General features: G+C 29.3%; 1 protein-coding gene and 1 long non-coding RNA gene across 2 annotated transcripts in view; one reads left to right on the top strand and one right to left on the bottom strand.

The window, feature by feature from the left end:
- RyR (Ryanodine receptor) overlaps nucleotides 1-27,601 on the bottom strand; it is a 417,183-nt gene that overhangs the window by 260,762 nt on the left and 128,820 nt on the right. Inside the window, 9 exon segments of the mRNA XM_067275817.1 lie at nucleotides 3,382-4,156; nucleotides 5,665-5,718; nucleotides 9,286-9,371; nucleotides 12,502-12,618; nucleotides 12,717-12,824; nucleotides 15,126-15,249; nucleotides 22,599-22,676; nucleotides 25,490-25,589; nucleotides 27,440-27,560. Of these exon segments, the coding sequence (XP_067131918.1) occupies nucleotides 3,382-4,156; nucleotides 5,665-5,718; nucleotides 9,286-9,371; nucleotides 12,502-12,618; nucleotides 12,717-12,824; nucleotides 15,126-15,249; nucleotides 22,599-22,676; nucleotides 25,490-25,589; nucleotides 27,440-27,560 (1,563 nt within the window).
- LOC136979862 (uncharacterized) overlaps nucleotides 1-27,601 on the top strand; it is a 233,162-nt gene that overhangs the window by 86,525 nt on the left and 119,036 nt on the right. The window lies entirely within an intron of this gene.

Genomic DNA, 27,601 nt, shown 5'->3' with positions numbered 1-27,601 from the left:
AAAATAAATATATTGAAATATATAAAAACATAAAAATTATACTTTAGAAGTAAATCTAGTATCAAAAAAGTTCGATTCAGCACAATACAGTCCGAGTGGAAAGCGTTCGGATAACCGACGTTTCGGATAACTGGTGTTCAGATAAACAACTCTCTACTCTATTTCATTAGAAATAGACGCATCAGCAATGTCTGAAAAATATGAAACTTTTGAAAGAACACATTTGCATACTGTTGCTCTATCATATCGAAAGTAGTCACAATGCATTGAAAGCTCATGTTCTCATTTGCAAAGCATTTGACAAGGACACAGTCACCAGGCAGACCTGCTGCAATTGGTTCAAGAAATTCAAGCATGGAGATTTCTCACTTTAAGGTAAACCCCATCCAGGCAGCAATTCTACCATTGATAATGATGTCCTGAAATTGACAGACAATAATCCATGGTTGACCATCAGAGAATTAGCACAACTTGAGTGTTCCATACACTCCAAACCTTGACAACACGTCCAATATCACCAAAACAACATGCTATCACATAAAGCAAAGATGACCTTGAGAAGCTGGCCAGTCTGGGCTGAGATGTTCTGCTTCATCCACCTGATAGCCCAGATTTGATGCCAACTGATTATCATCTATTTTGCATCCTGTATTTTGCATTTTGCAACTTTCAAGTATATATATATAACAATGAAATACATATATACAAGCAATTATTTATTGTGGCATCATCACAATGCCAGGCTGCAATTTTTAATCATATTTTTAATGTATTTAATTTAAAATGTGTGCTCTCCACCTCAAATTAGTAGTGGCTTGCCCCTGTACATCATACTTTTCTTTTAACAGTAGAGTTGTGCTGGTCATCTATCTAACACCTTACAGGGGAAATTTTTGAATTGAAATAACATGACTTCCAGTTTACCTCAGAAGTTTTTATACTCTTAATCAGAGCCTGCTGCCTCTATTGTTTCCATATCTGGTTTCATCTTTCATCTATCTAACTCTGTTCTTGACATTAAGGAAAGATGGATGGATGACAGTGGGTATTTATAGGTCTACAATGTTTTAAAATTGCAGCCCAATAAGGTTTATCTATCAGATTGTAAAGATGAAATTTGACATTTTGAAAAAACTTCATTGACAAGTAATTCAACAGTTTAGTCTTGTAGATAATCACCATCAATATCAATCACATCTTATTACCTTTTTTTGCAAACTTTCAATCTCATGCTCATGGGATTGAAAGTTTGCAGAAAAGGTTATGAGCATAAAATGACTGGTGTTTCTCTTTGAAGAAAGTCTCATTCTCACATGGGTATTGGCAATATACAGAAAGAACAATGTAATTGGAAAGAAAATTTAAACTGATTAAAAGCAAATTAAGACTTAACAAAATAATTTAATGTTTCTTAAGGATAGGAAAAACTTGCTAAAATTTAATTCAATCAAATGTGAATTGAATTAAATTTTAAACAATAGATTAACAATTCAGTTTTTACATAAAACTTTCCACTCTTTTTGCAAAATATTCTTATAAAAAATTCATATTAAATGGAGATTTTTATTTTTTTACTAGAAAAAAATCTTATCATTACAAACAATAGATTTTTAATATTCCATAATTCAATATTTTCAAAATTCAGAGTAAAACAATAAGTTTCCAATATTTCTAGTCAATTGACAATATTCTATTCAATAAATTCATATCTCTACAAACATAAAAATACACTATTTAAGTTCAGATGTTCTATCAGTTGCCTTATTTATTTTTCCAGTTCTAGAGAATATCAACAGGTTCTTTCACTAAATTTATATAAATTAATACATAAGAAATACAAAACAACAGTTTATGTTATAAACTAATGTATAATTCTCAAAAAATTCACAGTTTATATTACTTTACATGAAAACTGCATAACATAATTTTTGGAAAGAAGCTAGTCAACCCCAATCTTCCTCTTTAATTATGATCACACTTTTCACTAAAATGAATCTCCTAATGGATGATTAAGATTAATGGATGACTTCTGTAATGAAGTAATCATTCTCTACACCTCAACTGAACTTTTTCATATTCAAATTCTATCCAACTTCTTATTTTTCAACTGTATCAAACTTCTTTTCATCCAAATTCAGTTATAAGACTATGTTCTAAAATACCAAAGCTTTCTGTTTTGCTTGGCACTTTCCAAAAAATTGAATATTTTATAAATTTAAATAATTGGATTCTGTTGATTTTTAACAATATCATATATTTGTCTTCTGTTCTTAGATTTTATATAAATAAAATTCATGTTAAAAATAAATTTTTTAAAAGTTCATTATTTAATAATTTACATTTCTTACTTTTTAAATGCTAAATTTGTATTTTTTTTGTAAAATATTCTCATAAAAAATTTATATTAAATGAAAATTTTTATCTTGTATCTTGTTACTAGAAAAAAGTTTTATCATTATAGTGAAACAATAAATTTTCAATGTCTTGAATTTAATACTAAAATACTATATTGGACTAAATATTAAATCAATTCTGAATTTTGAAATTCTTATTTTTTTTTAAAAAAAAGTTAAGATCTGACTATAAGTCAATCTTTTACTATTAATTTTATTTATATAAATAAATAAAATTAATGCTTATGCTAAAAAATTGACATTAAAAATTAATATATATATGCTTATTTTAATATATATATATGCTGATTATTGAAATGATATTTTTCACTTTCATCTTTAGATATATTTCACTTTCATTGTCATCACTCCTGTTTATTTTAGTGCCATTATGGTTTTCTATGTCTTTGAACAATACATTATCCTCTGTTCTTTCCAAGTTGTTGATAGAACTACAATTTTTAAAGCTTCTATAATTGTCTTCACAAACAATCTTTCATAATTCTACAGTTACAAGAATATGTGACATTTTTATTATTTTTATCTATGTAATTGATTAAAATTAGTATGTACAAAACATAAAAAGTATAAAAATTAGTATGTACCAAAGACAATTATCAAAATCAAACAAAACTTTAATAACACTTAAACATAATTTTTTACCTGTTAAAACTGGGAAAAATATTAACTAATATTTGGGCTAATACAGTATATACTTTTTAAAATAAGAAGTATTTATTTCATTTCATGCACAATACTTGTGATCAAGTGAGAAAAAAATTAATAAAAGGTATTTTAGAATATTACTCTAAAAAAATTATTTATATAGCTTTTTTTCAAGTACTATTCATATTTTATTTGGGCATGTATAAATATTATATCTCCTATATACTTTATTTTTACTCCTGTAGTTATTTGATATAGAAGAAAGAAAAATTTTATATTTAATTATTATTCTTTTTAATTTAAAAATATAATTTTTACTTACATCTCATGGTATGAATTTTCTTCTCCCCAAGCTTGAAAACTGACTTTCCTTACCAAAGATGTATCAAAGCTCTTATTGTGATGTTTATACGCTGTTGTAACCCAACCACAATAAACATGATTTGGATCTTGACCGGGAAATATTCTAACACCATAAAAAAATTCATCAACTAAATCAATTGTTGATGGATCCAAATAATCTCCTCCATCTCCTCCATCATCTCCTAAAGTATCCAAATTAGTTTTAGATGATGCTCTCCTTGGAGTATGAGTTCCCTTATCAGCTATACCTGGAGATAAGGTATTTGGTCTATCTGGCACTGAAGGTGGAACAATATGACTAACAGATCCAGCTGGAGATAATCTCATAGATGGAGTATGTACAGCAAGTGTAGGTCCAGTTTGGACAGTTAATGCTTTAGATCGTTCAGGTGAGTGCTCAAAATGAGGACGCATATGCTCTTCTTCTTCTCTTTTTTCTTCTTTTTTGCGAAAAAACCGAAATGGAGACTTTCCTCGTTTTTTCTTTTCTAAATCATCTGAAGTTGGATCAGAAAGTTGACTATCTTCCATTCCTTTTTTATGTATTTCTTCACTAGATGCACTTCTTAATTTACCCAATTCTTCTGGTCTTTCAGGTACTGTTAAACTCTGCATACCCATTTCCATTGATTGTGTTTTTGTCAGAGTTGATCTTTTAACAGAATGTTGGCGTGGTGGTACATGAGGATGATCTTCACCTTCTGCTACATCTTCTGAATAACCTCTTTGTAGATCTATAATATAATTTTTTAAACATTCAAATAATTTTATAAAAGATTAATATATAAAACAATTAAAATTAACCAAGTGTATGTATAAAAAATGAGTCAAAACTATAAACATTTTGATTATTTCAAAAACTTAATTTTAGTTTAAATAATTTCAGAAATACTTCAATTTTTAAAGTTCTATACACATTTCCCATAAAGAATCTGCCTAAGAAACTGATTTTTACCATAATTTACTCTAATGTATATAATGGCAAATGAAAAGTTGATAAAATTTTATATCAGCATGCACACGTGTAACATTTTGAAAAATTAAAAACCTTTAGTTTATACTTCCAAAATAAATTGGTCAAATTGAACACTTGACAATTCAAAATACTTATATTCACAAAAAAACCTATATAAATTTTTTCATATGTTTTTCAGTTTTTGGCAAGAAACTTAAACTCAAACCATGTATGTTATCTAGCAGTCTGCAATCCCAAAGGAGGATGAAAGCCAGAATGCACAGAATTGATTTTGTCTAAAAATTATAATTGAAAATTTGAAAAAGGTTCCCAAAATGCTAAAAATACTTCTTAATCACTGCTAAAGAAACAATAACAGAAACTACAGTTTCTTTCAAATGCAAACAAACTACATCTTTATCATATAATTGATATGGACTAAAGAAAGAGAAGCCTCTTTCAACATCTGGCCATATGTATTCATAATATATGAAACAAAACTATTCATTATCAAAGTTTCCTTGGAATATCTTAGATGAATACTCTTTTCTGTCTATGGAAGCAAAAAACACAATTTTAGCTGATTTAGCAGGTTATTGATTATCCTTTACTCAGTTTTTATAAGATTTACGAATCCTTGCTTCCTTCTATCCTTATATTTGAGATGACAACACTTACCAAAATGTTACTGATAGACAATGACTTCCCACTGCATCTTGGTCTATGGTTATTAAACTTTTTGCTTTTTTTATTGATATCAATAAAGATGAAAATGATAAAAGTTACATAGCAAAATCAAGAAAATGTCCTATGTGATGGTTGTCGGCTGCCCAGATGCCATATTTAAGATCTCCATCAATCTTAATTTTCTCTCTCAGATGATGATAATATAATCTACTTATAACAACAGTCTCCCCCAATGGGTTTTCCTTTGTCATCAGTGTTGGTGGAAATACTAGTAAGAAGTTCAGAATGTAAAATATTTAAGATCTCCATCATTCTTAATTTTCCAGTCTTATAGCTACATTATGTTGATGACATCCTCATTGCATGCAAAGGATCAAGACAACATTTTACTGTGTTTGTACACACACCAATTAATATATCTGACTGTTAACTTCACCATTGAATGTGAATTTATAAATAAATTTCATACAACTTATGAAAATGCACTTATAACTACATGAAAAAGTTGTTCTTTGTGCAAAAAATGCTATTCTAATGTAATTTTTGATTTTTTTTTCTTTAAAAACTAATGATGAAATATATAAAAATTTATAAACTTACCTTTGATATCTGACAAACTAAAACCACTTTTTAACATATGCTGTTCCAAATTTGCTATATATATATAAAAAAAAAAAAAAAAAATAAAAAAAATTAATAAACTATTATGAAACAAGATTACAGAGCATACTAAATTACAAATAAAAATAATAATATACTGAGTATTATACTGTAAAAATATAAAATAATTTATATCGTTAATTTAAATAGTAGCTAGGGGTGTCCCCTAGTGGCCGTTTTTGGCAGACCGTGACAGAAAGAAAGAAAGAAAATGCCCATTTTTTCAGTTTTATATAGTAGATATATTTTGACTATTTTGAAATTTAATTTTTGTAAAATATTTTAAAGCAAAAATTTATCTTAATAAAAAATACTAAAATTATCAAAAAAAAAATTAATAAATAACAAACACCACCATCAAAAAATAGCAAATCATCAATAATCATTTATTATGCATCTAGGAACTGCTAAATTATAGAATATAATAAAATCATCAAAAATAATGTTATGAATTCCAAAGCTATAATAAAATCATTTGAAATAATTTTCAAGTAAAAACTGTATTAAATGATTTGACTGATACTATTTGGCAAAAAATGATATTAAGTGATAACAAGCAGCAAGTAAAATATTATGTAATAAAATTCAGGGTTTTAATTCTCCATATCTTCTGAACAAATCAAGTTAAACAATATCAGCTTTCTGTTAATTAAAGTTCTCTTTATTAGATTTAATCCATACAATTATTTATTGTGGATGTTGCCATATGAAGTGTTCAATGTGCTTGATTTGCAAATCACCAATTCATGTAACCACATGAAGAACTTCCTGATACAATCGATTATTTTTTTCTGCCCATTCTTCTTAACATCTTTTACATCAACTATTTGGCCAAACTTGTGCAATAAATTTCTAATGACTTTATCAAACATGTAAGATAAAATCAAGAAGCTATGAAGATGTATGATCATTTTTAAACTTCCTTTGAACTGTAATGATATCATGTTTTATAAGAACACAAATGTCCTCTTTTCAAATGATGAAACCAAAGAAATTGTACTTCAGCTTACAAAAAAGTGTAGATTTAAAATGAGTTGTTCAGGAGATACTGAGAATTAAAATCCTGACTTTTAGCTGAGACACCTTGTATAAATTGCTAAGTAATCTTTAAATGCTTTTACATTTCTAGATTTGAATACATGATGTTAACTAATATCAGGTATATCAATTTTCATTTTAAGAAGAATGATATCAAATTATAAGATGACTATCACCAACAATTCTGATTATTTTATGTAGTTTGTATAAATATAGTTTATTATTATGTTGGATTTAGTGGGTTATACTCAGTTGACACTGGTGGCTGTGTACTATGCCAGACCAGAGTCAAGGCAACCAAAACAAAACTAAAATTAAATAAGTGTGTCAGTGTTAGTATTCAGGAATTTCCTAACAATGTGGCATGTATTCAATATAGTGGCCTTCTGTAGTGTGATGTATGTATTTCTATTCAATTGTAATATGCCCAGGCTTTTGTGAAGTGTGTGTGGTATGACACCTGTAGAGGAGAGAACAACAGGTACAATAAGCACCCTATCCATCCTCCACAGATGCCTTATTTCCTGGGAGAGTTCTGTGTACTTGCTAATTTTTTCAGTCCATGTGTTTTGTATATTGTGAGTGTTTGAATGGATATGTCTATAATGTATGTGATTTTATTGTGTTTGTCAATGAGTGTGATGTCTGGTCTGTTGTGCTAAATTGTTTTATCTGTGATTATGGCTCTGTTGTAGTACATTTTGTGTGCGTTGTTTTCCAATAGTGTCTGTGGAATGTATTTGTAGTATGATTTGTGGATGTCTAATAATTTGTGTTTTTTGCAATCTCTTAGTGTATTATATTTGCTACTTGACCAAATATTCCTTACTTATCTATGTTCAAAGACATGTTTGTGACCTAAAAACAGAGTTTTTAATTTAGAAATAAAACATATTTATTAGGAACATTTTAAGTAAAAAAGAAGAGGGGATAAAAAGGCAAATGAAACAGTCAAGGAAGGAATCAAAACTTTATAAGATTTTTCCTATAATTTGTCAGTGGTGAAAGTTTCTTTGCTTTCTAATTGATTGTCCATTAAGTTCCTATTCTCCTTTATTTAAAACTCTACATTTGGGAAAAAATTCAGAAATTAATTTTAAAAATATTACAAAAACACACAGCATATTAAATTACAAGGTTTGACAATAAAGTTCTAGGACTGATGCTGATAATCTGTTACTGCTAATGACAGAAAAATGTTTAACACGTCAGATTAAAGTTTTGATATTCCTCTAAGTAAACACTTGGTAAAGAGAGCATCAGTGCCCTTCAAAACATCAGTCATCGAAGGCACCCTTCTTCCCATTGTCATGAATTCCCACCTGGAACAAAGAGCAAGCATCAAGTTTTGTTGTAAGTTAGGGAAATCAGCAACAGAGACTTATGAAATGATCAGAACTGTTCACCATAAGAATGCCCTATCTCATGGTCATGTATTTGAATGGTACACACAATTTTGCAATGGACTTTTGTGATGACCCAAGATGTGGACATCTGTCAACCAGTAATTTAGAGGAGACTGGAGCATATTCGCAAAGTTCTTGATCAAATACTGAAGAGCATTCATCGTGTGAAACCACACCTGCGAGAACGCAGCAGCTGGTTCTTCCTGGATGATAATGCTCATCCTCATTCAAGATTAATTGTGACACAATTCTTAGTGAAAAATGGGGTCCCCAGGCTCAATTAACCACCTTATTCCTCAGATTTGGCTCCTGCTGACTTCTTCCTATTTCCCAAACTCAAATTGGCACTGAAGGGACAGCACTTCAGAACTGTTCAGGATATCAAGAAATCCATAACAGTACAACTTAAGCACATTCTAGAGAATGACTCCAAAACCAGTTCTGGAAACCTTGTGAAGTGGACAAAGCTGTGCATTGAATATAAGAGAGACTACTTGGAGTAATCCTCACCAGTTTGTTGCAGTGACTTCAACTTTCCAGGTACCAGCATAAGTCCTGGAACTTTATTGTCAAACCATGTAATTAAAAACCTATTAACAATATTACTAGAAAGAAAAATAATAGCAACAGAGTTAGAAAGTTCAAGAAAAAATATGAACAAACAAAATGAAAAAGTTCACAAAAGTTTTAGATGTTTTGTTAGCAAAGAGAATAAACAGAAGTCATGGAAGGTTACTGTAAGAATGAAAGTTTTAGAATACACAAGAAATTTCTAGAGTGTTCTAGGAGGGTATAAACACTAGTTCATATAGCTACTTAAGGTATTGTTAGAGATACTTTATAGTTTAAAAATCAATCTCTTATAATACTATTTACTCATATCCAATAACATATGTAAATCATATATCTCATCATACATCTCAGTACATTACAAAACAAGTATCAAATAAGTATCAATATTTTCTTCTAGTGCCAGACAGGAAAAATATAGATATTTTTTTACATTATCCTTAATTATTCTGAGCAAAATGTAACATATAAATGAATATAAATTTTATCACATTTTTCAATACACAAACTTAACAAAACTTTATTAAAATTAGCATTATAAATTTACCAGGATGGCGTACTCCTGCCCTATCTACATATTCTCTTCGTTGTCGTCTTCTAATTTCTTCCCATCTATGCGCTTTTTCAACTTCACTAAAAATATTAAATTAAGAAAAATAATTTAAACATTTTCTATATTTATTTATATAATACAGTATATAGCATTTGTTTTATTTCAAAACAATTAAAATATTGCTGTATATTGCTTTATTTTTTATAAATTTCATAAATATAAATTGTTGATATTAATGTGCTCTATTACAGTTGTTGTTCATTTTATTCTTAAAATATATTTCTTTTAAATTTCTGTCTATGCACAGTAAATAAAAACAGTGTATTTTTACAAGATATTCCTTTCAAAATTTTATTAAATTCCTGATTATCTCACACATCTCTCATATTTCATATCACTGTCTAGCAAAATATTCTGATTTGGTTATATTTGGTTTAAAAACAGCTAAAATTCTAATGACTGGTTTAACTAAAATTCTTCATGATTTAACTTCAGTTTCACTTTATTATGCAAATAACTTAATACCTGATATAATGTAAAAATATTATTACTACTTAAAAATACTGATAATAGCAATTGAAATATGAATAAATATTTTTTACTTTTTATAGTTATATATCATAAATGCACTTAAAGTATGATTTTCTTGTATAATACAGATTAACTTTTTTATATACAGTAAAACCTCCATTAATAGATATTCCTAAATAGTAGACACTTCTACTTATGGGACATTTTTACAATCCCCAGACCCTTCAAATGGAATATTTATAATATTTACCTCTAGATAATGAACACCATGTCCATAACATACCTTACTAAAATACAAAGTCCCACCATCAATATTCTGAAAAATTAATTACATATGAAATATTTTAAAATGAAAACAAAGAATCAATTCAAATACTCTTTCAGATGACGAATTTTGACAATAGGTGTCAAATAACGACTGGCTTAAAATGGGAATAGAAGAGGTGTGCAGGTTGTAAAATCCCAAACAATACTCTTTACATGTTAGAAAACACTAATCTGGTTAAGTTGTCAATCACCATTTATCATCATACATATTAATGTTATTAAACGTCTGTTTTATTGTTGGAATTAAACTTATGGTACTGTACCAAGAAACCAGAAATTTTTCCAAAGTTATTCATTCATTCAACAAAAACCATAGTACAGTTGTAATGAAAAAGAAACAGTTTTAAGGTTAAGACAGCAGCATTTCTTTGGTAAAAGTTCAAAAATTGTGTTACAAAGGCAATTTGCCGACCACTTTAAAGTGTAGGAAGATATTTGGTTTTCTCTCATTTATGATGTAATTTATAATCTTAACAGATTTGTGATGGCTAAAGAAATTTTTAATAAATTATTTATTGAAAAAAGTAAAAATGTTTGAAAAATTACACCTACTCAATAACTACAAAGTGGACAAATCTCTATATTGATTTTTATTAATCACATAGATCATAAATGATGTTATAAATGCAAGAATACCGAATATATTTCTTACCGCTTGAACAAATTGCCTTCAAAACTCAATATTTGAACTCTCATCGCATAAACTGACCTTCATCCATCCTTCTGTTCATAATAACAGTTTCATTTTTCTTTTTCATTACTTCCACTCAGGTTGTTTTTGATGAATTAATAATTAATCAAAATTTACATTTTGTCATCATTTTTATGTTCCATTTAATTAAAGTATCCTATACAATCTGTTTGCTATTTAGAATTCAATTAAAATATGACTTTTACAACTTAAAAGATAAATAATACTCAGTTAATTCAAATAATACTCAGTAGGACAAGTCACTATTCACTTTCATAATGACTATGCTTAATGTTTTTGTGTCTCATTACTTTTCAAATAATTGTTTTGTTGATATTTTCATTAAAAATAAGTTTATGTTTATCATCACTGTACAAACTGTTTTGAGGCATTCATGTTTATATGAAAGGTTCTAAAATTCGAATATGCTTATGTGACAAACAAAACACTTGATGGTACATTCATCGCTTCCCATAATAAAAGAAAACACTAAATTAGCACTAAATTCAAAACTAGCTTTGAATTTAGTGCTAATTTACTGTATGCTTATGTGATATTTGTGTTTCATGTAAAAGTAGGATTAGGTGTGTTGTAATCGAAGCCAGATGTCCTCCTAATAATTTTAGTCTAAAATATAGAAATAGTCATCTCACATATTGTTTGAATGAATGCCTAGTGGATTTAAGGGAGAGATGCATATTTTTTCTGAAATATTTCATTATGGATTTAATTAAATTTATTAATTTTCAATGTCTACTGAATACAAAAGAAAAAAACCAATTCCAACAGAGGAAAATGGGCCGGAAAGGACTTAGTTTTTCCAGTTGAAACAGTACATACTAGTCATCTAAATTACTATCAATCAAGCAAAGAGTTTAACATTTCATATTGTACTCTTTACAGAAGATTTAAAGACAGTAATTTAGCAAAATGAGCTCTTGGATTATGTTCAATGTTAAGTACTCAAAATGAAAAAAAAAACTCATTTATCATATAATTAAGTCACAAAATTGAGACAAGTAAAGCCAATTGCATTAATTGCTTGATGTGTAAAAAATGAATGCACAAAACATTTAACCTCTGTAATATACAGTGTGCATGTGTGTGGAAAATAAGATAAGTGCAAAATGTTGATTAGATTGAATGTTAAATACAGTAAGCATCTCATCCTTAATTAAGCATTTGGCAATTCTGCTAGAGGTATGAGATAGATGCCCAAAATGAACAAGTATCATTTCATTGCTATCACTCCGTTACATTGAGTTTTTATTAACTTTGTTCACTTTTATCAAAAGATAACCCTTGGCTGTATATGCATTATATATTTACTTCTTCTGGAAACCAGTTAAGTGAGTTATATGCATTGATAAAAACTATAGTCATCTCACCTGGGTTTATCCTATATTTTTAATTATAAATGATATGTATACTTTTGGTATTTTTGCATTCCTAATTCAAATTTAATGTTTTTGTAATCCATCTTATTCTTCATTTTATAATGACTGAATTAAAATATAATATGGCTGCTGGTGTGTACTCCAAATAGCAGACACCTCTACATAGCAAACTTCTCAGTCCCAATGGTGTCTGCTATTTGGAGGTTATACTGTATACAGTACATAAATAATATTTTATATAAATAAATATAAAATGAAACTTACTCAATAAATTCATCATGAAAAGTTATAGGAAGACTTAAACGAGTGAATTCCCAATTAACTTTTTCTAGTGTTTCATATAATCTGTGAGAAATTTTCAAAGCAGGAGGACTATCACTGCTGCATATAGAAAATAAATATTTATTAATCAATCACAAATATTTTGATCTATAAATGAAGTTATCATTCATCTTTTATAATATTTATTAAAAAATTACCCAGGAGGTATTCTTGTAACTTCAATGTAAGAATCTGGTAATTCATCAACATTAACAAAAAGTGGATCATCTTTGTTATACCAAAATGTCATGTGTCTATTCATATTCCTATATAAAAAACATTATTATTATTATACGAAATACTAATGTAATAAAAAGTAAATAGTTATAAAAAAATAATTGTATAGACAAAATGATACAGCCTATCAATCTAAGCCTTATATCTTTCAAAGTATTTAAGAGTAGGAAAAATCTAACAATAAAAAAAATGTATTACTAAATGATGTAATTTTGTATGAATAAACTGTAGCAGCATATACTGTAAAAAAATTGCTAGAGAAAAATTAACACCTTTACATGACCTACACCAATATAAATCATGCACTTCCAGCATGGCATTTACCAGCATACAGTTCAAAAACTATCATCTCAAACATTAAAAAACTGTTTTTGTGTTTTATTTTCATTAGTATTAGATTGTAGACTGAGCAGATGGGACAAAACCAAAAGCACTTCGATCTCATTGAGCAACCCACAAGAAGTTGCTTAAGAAGTCCAATCTCTTTTTTAAAAAATAACAGACCTCTAAAGAAAAGCTGAGAGACATCAGCAGGGCTCAAAAAGTAAGAACCCAGATGAACAAATCTGCCCATGCAAAAGTCTACACACTCACAAATGAGATAAAGTCTTCTCAAAACCCTAAAAGTTTGAAGAAAACAGCTTCAGTATGCCATATATTTACAATAATTATCAAAATCAGTCATAATGCTGACCAAAGAGTAAACATGATTGTCAAAAGCCAGAAAGTTCAGAGTTTACACAGAGAGAAAGCCATGCAAAAATGTCTTACTCTGCCTTGGTTCAGTTATTGTCCTCCACTGCTTTAAATGACTGGAAATAATCCATTCTTTGACAGCTCTAGAAAAAGTTTTATAATAAATACTAAGAGCTGGTTCAGGCCCTACAAAGCACTACAAAGCACATGTTTTCCTCTGCTTGGCCAATGAATAGATAAGGACTTACATTGACAGCCATTTTCCCTCATGTCCTGACACCTACATGATAAAAATTATTGCAGGAAGCCAGTTCACAGCATCCCATGACCAAGGTATAATGACTGACAAAACAATTCATCATAACAGACCAGACATTACATTAATTAACAAACCAAACAAAATCACATTTATGATAGACATAGTTGTACCAAACATCCACAATGTACAAAATACATACACCAAAAAAATTAATAAGGCTCCAAAAGGCAGGAAAAAACTTTCAGTTACAGGCAATTCTAGTTAAAGAACACTAGAATGAAAGATGCCAATCCTAAATAGATTTGTATTTTTATCTCTTTTTTCATTATATAAAGAATCGTTGATAGTTTTTTTGTTTTAAACAGTCCATGTAATGCCTTTCAGCAAAAATGTTCAATGTAACTAATGGAATCAAACAGTTTCGCAGGTACATCTTGTTGAGATAAAGTGACAGGTCCTCTCGCTTTGGACTGGAACATTGTCTGCAAATGAGTATTGGACAGTAGATACAATTAACTGTCTGAAAATTTCATGGAAGTTCAAATAATTAGGATCACTTTAAATAGAATAAATATTAAAATTTGAGTCAGAAAAGTTGAAAGTAGTATAAATCAATGTCAGGAGACAATGATAACCTTCAACTTGGAGAAAATTCAAGTTAATTAAGAAAATTCAAATTGGAGACATTAAATCCCTATGCTGTTCCATTGGGACCTGCTAAGTGTTTTATTTTCTTTAAGTTAAAGAAATATTCAAGTTACAGACATTTGAGTTAGAAAAGTTTTACTGTATAAGGACTAAACAGATAATCTGTAACAACTTCATCTTAATACAACCTTTATTTCTGGTATATTAATTAGCATTAATTAATCTTTTATTTTTTATTCTTAATAATAATACTTACTTAATATATCAAAATTTATTTATTTTTTAACTCATATCTTTTCAAATATGTAATGAAACTAACTATTAAATATTTTGTACAAAATATTTAAGTAGAGGAACTAAACAAGAGTTGGCAGCCTACAACTTTGGAGCTGAATGTGGCTCTTTAAGAATGTTTCAATCTTTCTTATGTGATTTTTAACAGACTATCAAAGTCAACTGTGTGAAACCACATATAAAATAAATGCTGCGATTACCAAATAACAATGACATGGACCAACTATCTACCAAGAATGAGCCAGATATGACTCACAGACTATCAGTTGGACCATCTTAGCCTAAATGAAAAATGTTGAAGAAATCAACTATAATTTCATTTATTTGTTTTAGAATTTTTTCAATAAAACTGCTTTGAATAATATTATTCCTGGAAATTATTAATCAATCTTCATATATATATATAAACCTATAAAAATATTATTGAACATACACACAAAATGGTTGATAGCCTTCTTGCAAACCACAAGTTGTAAAAAATCGCAAATTATTAACATCATGACCAAATATTAATTTTGCTTTTTGTCCTGTTCCAAATGTATATGCTGGGACAAATCCTGCATGAAAGAAAACAATAATTAAATTAATTTGAATTCAATAAATTTCAATTACAAAATAAATTTTCGTATGTTAATTATTTTAATCATAATATAAAACAAATATCATCATCTATGAAAATGAAACTAAATAAATTTTACATACAACAAATTTCTTATCCGTTAAAAAACATTACATTGTAAAAAAATATTAAAACACTACCCAACATGATTTTTACCTCTGGGAAATAAAGGGATTTCTTATTAATTCCAATACCTACATTTAAAAAAATCAGCAAGAAAATGTCACATGTCACAGTTCTCAGATATTGAAACCTATATTTTAGGTATCTGTTCATTTAACTAATGTAAAGTAGATGATTTAACACTACTTGCAGGTCAACTTTTAGAAGAGCAGTTTTTGTGCAATGTTTTTGATATTTTGCAGGATTGAAACATCATCCTGATTCCATGTAAAAATGTGGACTTCCATCCTGATATATCTGTCTATGTTTAAAACAATGTAAATAAAGAAATAAAATAATTAATTTTTTGAAGACAAAGTCTTTCCCAAAAAGAGGAACCACCATTTATTAACTTTGGGTTCCAGACATTACACTTTTGGCAACTGACCTTTCCTTTCAGGCTAGTGGCCACCAAACAGTCCTTTAAAAACACAAACATATATCCAATTAAAAATATAAACATTTTTAAAAACAGGAACTGGTGATGTACAGATGTCTTTCTATTCTCCATCATACCTTCTTGGGGTTGTTTCGACTTTTATCTACAACAAAATAGGCACTGGTAAAATGTAGAAGAGGAAAAATTTGTCTTCAAAAAATTAATCATAATTCTTTGTCTTCAAAAAATTAATCATAATTATCGCCATTGGACGAAGACTTATGAAAACATTTTTAAAGTATCATCACCAGAGGGCAGCTTTTCTCATCTACATTTTACCAGCGCCTATTTCATTGTAGATAAAAGCCAAAACAACCACAAAAAGGTATGATGGAGAATAGGAGACGTCTGTACATCACCAGTTCCTGTTTTTTAAAAATGTTTATATTTTTAATTGGATATATGTTTGTGTTTTTAAAGGACTGTTTGACGGCCAGTAGCCTAAAAGGAAAGGCCAGTCACCAAAAGTGTAATGTCTGGAACACAAAGTTAATAAATGGCGGTTCCTCTCTTTGTCTTCAAAAAATTAATCATAATTATCGCCATCGGATGAAGATTTACAAAATAAAGTAATGTTAGAATGATTCTAGAAAAACTATTGATACACAACAAATGAGACTGGGAAGTAATACTAATAAAAACCTCATTCAACTTGGAGACTTTTTTGTTTCCAGTACTGATGCAACCATATAACATGATTACATCATTGTGATAATATACCGATACATCAATTTTATAATATTTTTTAATGTTTATTTTATGTTATTTCTTGTACTTTTCCTGTAGTTAAGTTGGTATTGTGCAATTCTTGTATTTTATGTATTTAAAAGTTTTATTTTTTTATTTGAAATATGTTAACATTCCAAAACACATTCTATTTCACACAGACCTGAGGAAAATCTCAAATAGATCAAAAACATTTGTCTTTAAACATTTGATTATCATTAAACAGTATGGGAAAACAAAAAAAGGCTCTAAGTTGAATGAGGTTTTGATTAGTTAAAATGATTTTCGTATGTACATGTGCTATATCAATATGCTATTTTGTGTTTCACTACATAAAGATGTTTTTATATCTTTTGAGTTTTGTGTAATAGGAAAATTAAAGGATATTTTTGAAATAAGGAAGATTTTTCCTATATCACTTAATATATTTTAATACCTGAGATGTAAAAATAATTTTTTGTTGCTAGTGTAATTGACAGTTTCTAACATATGTATTAACTCCATTTTTCTAGACATAGATTAATATCATTTAAAAAATTCAGATAATTTTAAACAAATTAAAAATTTAATGTTTAAAATTCAAGTTTGAAGCTTGTATTAATTCAAAAAATATGCAGCTTTCTTGAATTCATCATTTAAAAAAAAAGATTAAAAAATTTTGGATAAGAAATGTTATTGAAAATACGAGGGCAATTTTTTTCAAGCTCTGATGGTTCATAAAAAAAAAAGACACATGTAAGTAACAAAATGAATTTATTACTAAAAGTTAGATACAAACATGGTTACTTTTTGATATAATCACCGTGAAGATTGAGGAATTTGTCATATCTGTAAACAAGCTTTTCCATCCCCTTGTCAGAATGTTGCTGCCAATGACTTGAGATGGGCTCTAATGTTGTTTTGAAGATCGTCATTAGTCTCGAACCTCTGCCCTCATAACCATGTTTTCAGTTCAGGAAAGAGTTGGAAGTCTTCACACGCATTAAAAAGTTTCAAGCTAGGTGGAAGAATGAAAGACAGAAGTCTTCACCACCTTTAAACACCCAGCATATAGCCTGATTTAGCACCGAGCAGCTTCCATCTCTTTCCTGAATAGTAAAAGTGGCTAGGAGGGCAGAGGTTCGAGACTAATGACGATCTTCAAAATAATGTTAGGGATAAGCCCTAACAAGTCATTGGCAGCAACATTCTATGACAAGGGGATGGAAAAGCTTGTCCTCAGATCTGACAAATGCTTCAATCTTCACAGTGATTATGTTGAAAAGTAACCACGTTTGTACCTAATTTTTGGTAATAAATTCATTTTGTTACTTACACTTGTCTTTTTTTTTTATGAACCATCAGGGCTTGAGAGAAAAACAGCCTACCTACTTTTCTTGTATTAAATTGGTCAAATTTCTATTCAGCTAAACTTTGCCTTTATTTAATTGTCATAAATAATATGAAATAATATGAATATGCTTTTTAATTTAGTGTTTGAAATCAGTTGCATACTAACGATATTAGTAAATGTACATTCTATTCATAGATAATATAAATTCACTTATTAAAGGGAAAAATATAAATAGCAAACAATATGTTTTGAATCACATAAATTGCAAAAATTAAGAATTACTAAAAATGAATCTACATAATATATATATATAAGGGGGTGTGAGTCAGTCATTGAAGGTGTTGGTGAACCTTTTGGCTGAGCTTAACAAGTGTGAAGTGACATATCAGAGAATTATAACTGGCTGGATTTTGATCGATTTAAGAATGTGGATGTTTGTTAACAGACTAATTTTAGAATTAATCATATGCCTTTTATTAGTTGCTGGAATAGAACCTAATCCAGGTCCTCTCCCATGCTCTCCCCAGGATTTGTCAAATTGACATGCAAAAGAGGGGGTGTGGTAAGTCATGTAAGGAAAATGTTAAAGATACTGTTAAAGAAAACCAAGTGAAAGATTTAATGTATGAAGAGCACTTTCTTTTTTTAAAAGAAATATGGTGGAGGTAGTCTTGAAATCACAAGACCCACAAAAATGACTGAATATTTTGAAGCATTAAGGAATAAGGAATTTGTTATGGCTAAAATTTTTTCAAATCAGTTTTGTGGACAGTAAAAATCGCAAAAAATAACTTCCCTTCACTATGTTGTTAAAAATATACACCCAATAGAAGTTTATACTGTATTTTGGACCATTTTTGCGATCCCCATCTATTGAACGAGTATAAATGATTGAAAATTTAGTGATATATTTGAGTGTTTACAGTAACTGATGCATATATGTCTAGAAACGGGTCTTCCCCTGAAACTTTCATGGAAATAACCGCCAACATTGACAAACAGAGGTTCTCAAGGAACACATTTAGCTCTATACATGAACTGCCACACGTGTCATGTGTTCTGTCGCGATTTGTCTGTTATGTGAAGGATAATTCGTTTCTAAATACCCTAAACTACATTGTAAAAAATTTCTGCATTTTTCCAACCGCATTGGAGCAAAAACGTGTTGTAAAGGTACTGCGTTGTAGGAGGCCTATCTGTATATATATATATATATATATATATATATATATACTCTGACCAATTATTCTGGCTCATTCAAAAGAAATAGAGTACTTTTTAGAGCAGGGATAATAAAGGAATGAACTTTAACTTTAAACTTTAACTAATTATTGCATTTATTTTTTAAACCTTAATTTATATCTAAATTGTTATTTATTTATGTTATTATTGTAATAATATATAATTTTGTTTGATCTTATGTTCATTGTATCTAAGTGTTTTGTTTTTTGGGAGATGGTTTTGCTCCCTGCATCAAGGAGTGTATCCAGTATGCGTAATAAATAAATAAAAAAAATAATAAAGGAATGACTCAAAAATATTCAAACTGAATTGGGTCAAAATAATTTAACTACTAAACACGAAAAAGAGAGAAATGCCAGAGTCGGAGTCAAAGTCGATATATCCCAACTCCAACTCCTCTGGTCAGAAATTCATCCAGACTCTGCCTCCACAGCCCTGGTCAAGATAATAAATACATAATAAAATAGACGACACACATTATTATGAATCAACTGAAAAATTTAAAATAGCTTTAACTAGGCTAGTCATATGGGAGACTTTGGCTTAAGAGAGATTATCAACCAGATTCAAATATCCAAGTTGCTATTCTTTTTTTGTTTATGAATGGTGCTGATAAATGCTGCAATCAACCAATTCAAACGTACTACACCTTTAATGTATCCAGTAGGAAGTCTTCATTAGCTTAAAAACGTTTTCGGCTGTGTTAATCAGCCTTCGTCAGTTAAACAAATACCAAAAACGAACAAAATTTGAAACTACAAAAAACGGCATTCGAAATTTACAAAAAACTGCATCTGCGCATTGATGGGTCTAAGCTCCGTTTTCCGTGTCAAAACGTAATGTTATTCAACAAGTGACTTCCAGGCTGTTGATAGGCCGTCCGCATCCCAGTGGTTGATGCAAAGCGTAGATAAGTGCACTTTATGTATTTCCATTTTCTCCAAGTATTTGATAGCCTGCCTGGATTGAATGGCTCTTACGATGGAGGCCTTATCCCAATGCACTGTTATATCTTGTTGTCTAGCAAAGGTCGCTAGGACCATGCCGTCACTGCCACTGTTTATCGAGTATTTATGTTCTTTTATCCTCTGTTTCAGGTTATGTAATGTGGCGCCTACGTACACAATGTCGGTGTTAAAACGATGATCTTTTATCGGTATAGAATATACCCTTGTTAACTCACTCGAGTGATCTCTCCTCTTGTCGTTTCTCAGTAGTCGGTAAATTGTTGGATTGTGTTTATAAATTACGGGCAAGCTCTTCTCTCTGGCCACATTTTTGACAACCTTATTAAAAAAGGGCATATAGCTCAACACAACCGCTTTCCGTGAATCCCCATCGTTGCGCTGCCGACTGTTCTTCTGCAATTTAGTTATTAGGTGATCAACGACACTTCTTTGGTAACCATGCTGTGCAGCCACCCTTCGTATGTAGGCCAACTCCTTTAAAGTGTCTTGAATACTTGAGCAGTGGGTGTAAGCTCGTCTAATCCAGGAACGAAACGCCACCATCTTAAATTGTCCGGGGTCTATAGAGTTACTGGGGATGACGAGGGGGTGGTATACCAGTTTATGGTAGACACTCGTTCTTATCTCCCCTTCTTTGCAGGCGATGGACAGGTCCATGAAGTTAACAAGTAACTAACTCTGTTGATCCAATTCCACAGTTAGACCGTATAAGTTGTGGTTGATTACATCTATGAAGTGCTGGATGTTGCGATCATTAGCCCAGAGGATTAAAATGTCATCAACGTACATGGTATATATTACCATGTCATTGTGGAATAATGGTAAGATATTGTGCTCAAGGTTGCGTAGCACCATCTCACAGAGGACTGCGAACATGGGGCTCCCCATTGGGACACCTCTTCCTTGTATATAAATTTTCTCATCAAACTCGAAGAAAGAAGAGTGGCAGACCAAATCCGCTAACTCCAAGATATGCATGTGATATTTGTGGGAATTCACTACGTTGGCAAACAAAAAGTCTCTTAATGCACAGAAGCATGGTGGAAGCTTTATGGAGGGGTATAGGGACTTAAAGTCCATAACGTCATGATTTCTCTGTCTGTCAACATAACATCCTCCAGTTTTTGCACCAGTTGTAAAGAGCTTTTTATGCTAAAGGGGTAAGCCTGTAGCTTACTCTATATGAATTTAACCAGCTTCTTTTCCACGAGAAATGTTGGTGCATGACATTTTTCCATGACAGGACGAATTTGCTGGCCCGGCATGTGCGTCTTCCCAAAAGCAAAAATTTGTGGCGGCGCTGGTACATTTACAACAACATGATCCAAATGCAAAACATGAGCCAAGAAGGATAAGGAGAATTTCTTAACTCTGTTCTGGAGGGTATCCAAAAATCTGTCCTCAACCAATTCTTCGACAGTTCTATTGCACCCATTTGAAAGAACCTTAGTGTCCTTCCAGTTGAGCACAGCATGTCTGTGAGTAGCACTAAGAAATAATCTAAAATTTTCCTATTTAGTTCATAAGACATGCATTATTCTGGTGAAAGATTATTCTCTTCCAATTGACCAGAGGCAGGTGTTTTTGTTAAGACATTTGTTTCCTCAATCTAATTGCTAATAGTAGACATTGGAATTAATAATTTCATTAAAATTGAAAAACTCATAAATTAAGTCATCTATATCCCACCATATATAAAGCAGTAACTATTGGAATGCAGAGTTATTTTTGAAGTTGGAACTGTAGACTTTTTCCTTATTTGCAACTTTCTTTTTTGAATAACATTGTCAAAAATACTCATTTTACTGTTTGCATGTAATGGAATATTTCCAAAACTCAAAGCATAGCAACCAAACCACACATATAACCTATTGCCATTTTTCCTGGTTTTTTCTAAAAAAAATGTTGAAAAAACTCAAAATAAGCATTTAATGATACTCTGCTTTCATAAATTTGTGATATGTTAAATATAAAAATAGCTTCAATTAAATCACACTACCAATCTCTATAGAGATTTCTACTAAAAAACACAATTTTCCATTCAACCTAATACTTATAGTTATTATAATATAAAATAGAATTATAATACAATTTAGTTTAAGATATATACTATATTGTATTATTAGTTATTTAAAGAAGCCAAAACCTTATATTTGGAATATTTTCAAAAGTTTGTTTTGTTTTCATTTTCAGAAACTACATATAACTTCATACAAAACATTAAAATAATTACAATACATAATTTTTAATGTCTTTTAAATACATTACATACCGTTTTAAAATTTTGTTCAAACTTTGCTTTTTGAAAATAAAAATAAAATATAATATCTTTAACATTTTCAGAGATTTAAGATTATTGTTTTCTTTTAATAACTAAAAATTTCAAAATACATAATTAATTCTTTATACTAAATTACCTTCATTAACAGGTATATCATTGAAAGCTGCTTCTCCTCCCATAGCATCTAATAACAATTCTCCATTTAATGAATAACCTATCAAGTAATAATTTTAAAAATTATTAGTTTTAATCAAATAAAAATATAATATCATTTTATTGATGTATTTATTTCTATTCAAATGTTTTCTATTATATAATGAAATGGACTCCTGTCACTATAGCTCTCAGCCAATGAACAGAGATCATGGCATCTTTTAAGAAAACATTTAAAAATCAAACACTTGTGAAACTATTCTGTTCAGAACTTTCTATCAAAAGAACTTTGTTCACCTTTTTGTTTTCTTTTCTTAAATTCTTAATGTGTTCTAAATGCCTGTTTATTATTTTTATTCAATTTATTTAATAAATATTGTTTTGTTCTTGATGATAATCATTCAATTTTATTCATTCTGCAACAACATCAATATTAAATGTTAAAATGCAATTCACTGTATTAATAATGTTACCAAATATAATCAATATCTAATTAGAAAAAACTGAAAAGATAATCAAACATTAGATTCAAATTTCATTTGAAAGGTTTAAATTTAATGTTTGTTGAGTTTGGATCTCATAAGATTTTTGATGTCTCAAAAAAACTTTTAATATGAAATAAAACAATATTTCATATTAACTGCTTTCTTGAACTGTAGTATTTTTTTGTTTTTCTTATATAGCATTGAATTCTTTGGAGAAGAAATTTAATGTAATATGCTGCTCCAATTTATTCATGAATTTCATAATTAAACATATATTAATAATTTAAATTTAATTAAATATAAATTAAATCATAATTTTAAAAATAATATTTTGGAACAAACACATTTTTGCTATTCAATACTTTAACATATATATATATATATATATATATATTTAATAAAAAGCAAAAGTAAGATTTATAATAGAAATACAACCATATTAAATCTTTAGAAAACAAATTTTAGTAAAACTGAGCTGACTTTTGTCAATTGAAAATGTAGTAGAATAATTTTTTTCAGAGCTATAGCCATAAAGAGACTATGGAGAGGTAATGAGGTAACTAAGCCTCTTCAGCTTAGTTGGCAGTGTCCAAATGTAGTATATGTAATACTATACGGTGGAATCTCGCTTAACGAGCACCTCGCATAACAAACAAATTGATTTTTTTAAAAACTGACTCACTTAACGAGCAAAGTTTCTCATAACAAGTGATGAGGAGAGGGAAGTCCCAGATTGTGCACATGCTCCATCGTGCTATTATCTGTGATGTTTTGTTTTCTACAAATCGAATTCACATTCCAGGTTGGTTCATTCTGTGCTAGAAGAAAAGATGATGATGATTCACGTTCCTTAACAATGTATATTGTATAATTTTCTTTGAATAAATGTTATACGTAAAATACCATATTTACAGGCGTATAAGATGATCTCGGATATAGAACGAGGTGTGACTTTAAAGATCAAAATAAATAAAATTAGATTTATTAATACAATTCTAATTTTATTTCATTTAATCACAAATAAATTATCACCAGATGCATGTATTAAATCAAATAACCATGATGCCATCACCTGATACCCATGTAGTAAAACCAAAAGATTATAATGCACGTGACAGGAAAAAATTTATTTTTAATGATTCAGAATGTACAAATATTCATTCAAAATACCAATTTAACAAATATGAAATACTGTATTTTACGGACTATAAGACGCTATGGACTATAAGACGCACCTTAATTTTTAAGCAATTTTTTTTAAAAAAATACCTATAAGACACTACAAACTATAAGATGCACCTGAATTTTGGAAGCAATTTTTCGAAGAAAAAAGTGCGTCTTATAGTCCGTAAAATATCGTAACTATATTTATAATCATTGCTAAGTGACCAGCTATTTTCGATCATCTCTTTAAAAGTGACATTCACCTTGACCTCAATAGCACTCTGCTACAATGGCAGCATGAAGTATACACGGTTCACAAAAATTATTGCAAAAACGCAACGGATCTTTTGCTCATGCGTATAGGATGACCTAGGTTTTTGAAGCAATGAAAAATGAATACAAATCTTGTCTTATACACAAGTAAATACAGTATTTTAGTATTTTTTTCAGCATGGAATGCATTATCATATTTTACATTAATTTCTATGGAAAAAATTGTTTCGCTTAACAAATCTTTCGCATTACCAGTAAGGTTCTGGAACGAATTATGCTTGTTAAGCGAGGTTCCACTGTACATGTTTTTGATTTCATTATGAAAACTTCGACTATTGTTATGTTTTTTACATTTGGACTGTAACTAATAAGACTAATGCTGGCTGGAAAATAAAAAATACCAATCAGAATTTTTTCAGCTTGCCCCTGTAACCCCCAAATGACTAATTTCTGCTACAGGACTAAATTTTTTAAAGATTTAAAATAAGTTGTTAGAAATAGATAAATAAATAATTTGTTAAATCTAGTGCAATAAATAATTTGTACTAAAAAATTAAACTTCTGACTATTTTGTAGAATTAATTAATGACAATATAAAATAAATTTAAAATTAAACTTGAACATTATTTCAAAAATTTTGTAAATTCTTAACTGAATCACTTTCTGAAGTCCTACTTTATCTCCTTTAATATTTCTTGATGCTGTTTTTATTTTATAATTTTTATATTGAGTTTATTCTTTCTCTTTGCTGATTTTTTCTATATCCATAAGCAAAGTATTTTGTTCCAATTTCTTATGTTTATTCATTGCATGCATTGCAAAATTATTATAATATACAATTATTTGAATAATTTATGTATGTAAAACATTATCATTAAATGGAAACTTTAATGTCTGTTATAAAAATATTTGCTTTCATAATTAAAATACATATCGATTATAATTTTCTTACTTATAGTTCTATCATGAAGGTCAAGAAGACAACCAACAACATCTCCAACCTGCCAAGATTTACCATATGATTCAGCACCTCCAGCATGATGTTTACAAGACTGTAAATAAATTTTCAACTTATATATTTGATTGATTTGTTTATTTTTTCATTTAAAATATCAAAATATTAAAACAAAAATTATATTAATAAAATATCATGTAAGTTATTAATTATAACATATATTAAACAATTTACTAATATACCAAAATATTACATTTACACCAAACTTTAAATTTATAAGTTTTTTCAAAATGTTCTTTACTCCCTACTGATAAACATATGCTCACATATCAAGTAATTATTTATGAAAATATGCTTATAATAATACAATGAAACATGTAATGAAGAGGTAAATAAAATTATTAATATTAGTTTCATTCAATAATTGTTCTGTAGTTGTTTGCATAAATATACTTGTAAAGGATTGCTTTTAACAGAGTAGGAACAAAAGTGACACGACCTTGTTAATTGGTCCCACCTGGTGTTGTATTTGTAAACAGTCCGGAAAACAAAGGGAGTACCGTCTTTGTTATTGGACTTGTGTGTGGGCAGGCAATGTGTTTACCATACATTAGCTTACTAGAGAAAAAATGTAAACAAGTGACAGACGTTACAGTAAGCTCTTTTGTCGAGAGAAGGGCCGACGTTTTGGAAAGCTTCCGATGAAAAGAAGAATCCTGATTGGTCAGAATGTTGTCATCCAAAAACTCTTTAAATAGTGAGATGGGCAAGAGAAAAGGTGAGAAGGGTGAGAGACCAAATACATGGTAGTCTCTGACACTTAGGAAGCCAGCGAGGTGTAGAGAGAGTGTTCTCCTCTTAGAAATTCCTCTGAAAAGGGTTAGTGTAGAGACAGGATGGCCACACGGTTGAGCCAACTCCCAAGTGACTAAGGCCTCTCCCAAGTTGTGTAGTTCTGGGTAACCAATCCATTATGTAAGACACTACCTGTTGTTATCTAGTAAATATTGTGTTTTCAAGCTTGTATATTCTACCTATTGTAAATAAACTGTAAATAGTGTATAATTTGAGTGTTGAGGTGTACTTTCCTATGAACCAACGTAAGAACATTCTCAAGTCATAGAAACCAGCTCGAGACAGATTATCATAAAGATCTTCACTGACGCGGTAGTCTACAGGAGTATCATCATTGGAGATCTTCACTATACTCTTATGTTTGTGTCTAAATTCCTATCTAAACTTAAAATAAACTTTGCAATTACAACTATATTCTTGTCAAAAAAATTGTGATATGATGACCAGATGGCCAAGGAACTAAATCTTGGCCATCTGGTTGTCATAATAATTAATTTTCACCTCAAATTATTATTTTTTAAGTTACTTTTATGGATTCAATTAGTTACATTAGAAATTTTAAAAATTTTTTTGCAATGTCAATTATTGTAATGCAAATAAAATTACAAAAAACATTGTAAATAAATTTTATCATTGAACTAAAGTCTGTCTATGGAAAGAATCATCTTGAGAGCAATGTCACATGTGATGTTGCTTCAGTTAAACCAATCAGAATATTCCATAATAATGTCAGCATTTTTTCACTTAATATGTGAGGCAGTATGTGAACTTTATTTTATTTTTCTCACTAGATGGCAGAACGACTTTTTTGTTGGGTTAATTTTTTATAGCATTCATTAACTGTAAAGAATCATATGTTTAACTACTACTATAGCAAATTTCCTTGTATTCCAATACCAAAACATAAAGCTTCTATAGTACTGTTCATAATGGTGGTGACATGGTTAACAAATGAGAAAGAAACCAGAAGTAACTGATCAATAACTGATGCTCATTGGTTAATACCCAAGTTGATTCTTTCCATACTTAATTAGAATAGATAAATAGATATGAAATAAAAATATCCTTTAAAATAGAAAATATTTTACTTACAGAAAATCCATTATATGCCCAAGAATGTTCATCACCACCAAGTTCACATGATGGTGCAAAAGAGATGTCTGCCCATCCAACTCTCATATGGCCTGGAGTCAAAATCTCAAATTCAAAATACCTAAATTTTAAAAATTTATGATTAATAACTGAATAATTAAA

The sequence above is a fragment of the Centruroides vittatus genome, unplaced genomic scaffold (assembly GCF_030686945.1).
Source record: "Centruroides vittatus isolate TY-2023 unplaced genomic scaffold, ASM3068694v2 contig_1158, whole genome shotgun sequence".
NCBI lineage: Eukaryota > Metazoa > Arthropoda > Arachnida > Scorpiones > Buthidae > Centruroides > Centruroides vittatus.
This window is presented reverse-complemented; position numbering and strand designations above follow the sequence as displayed.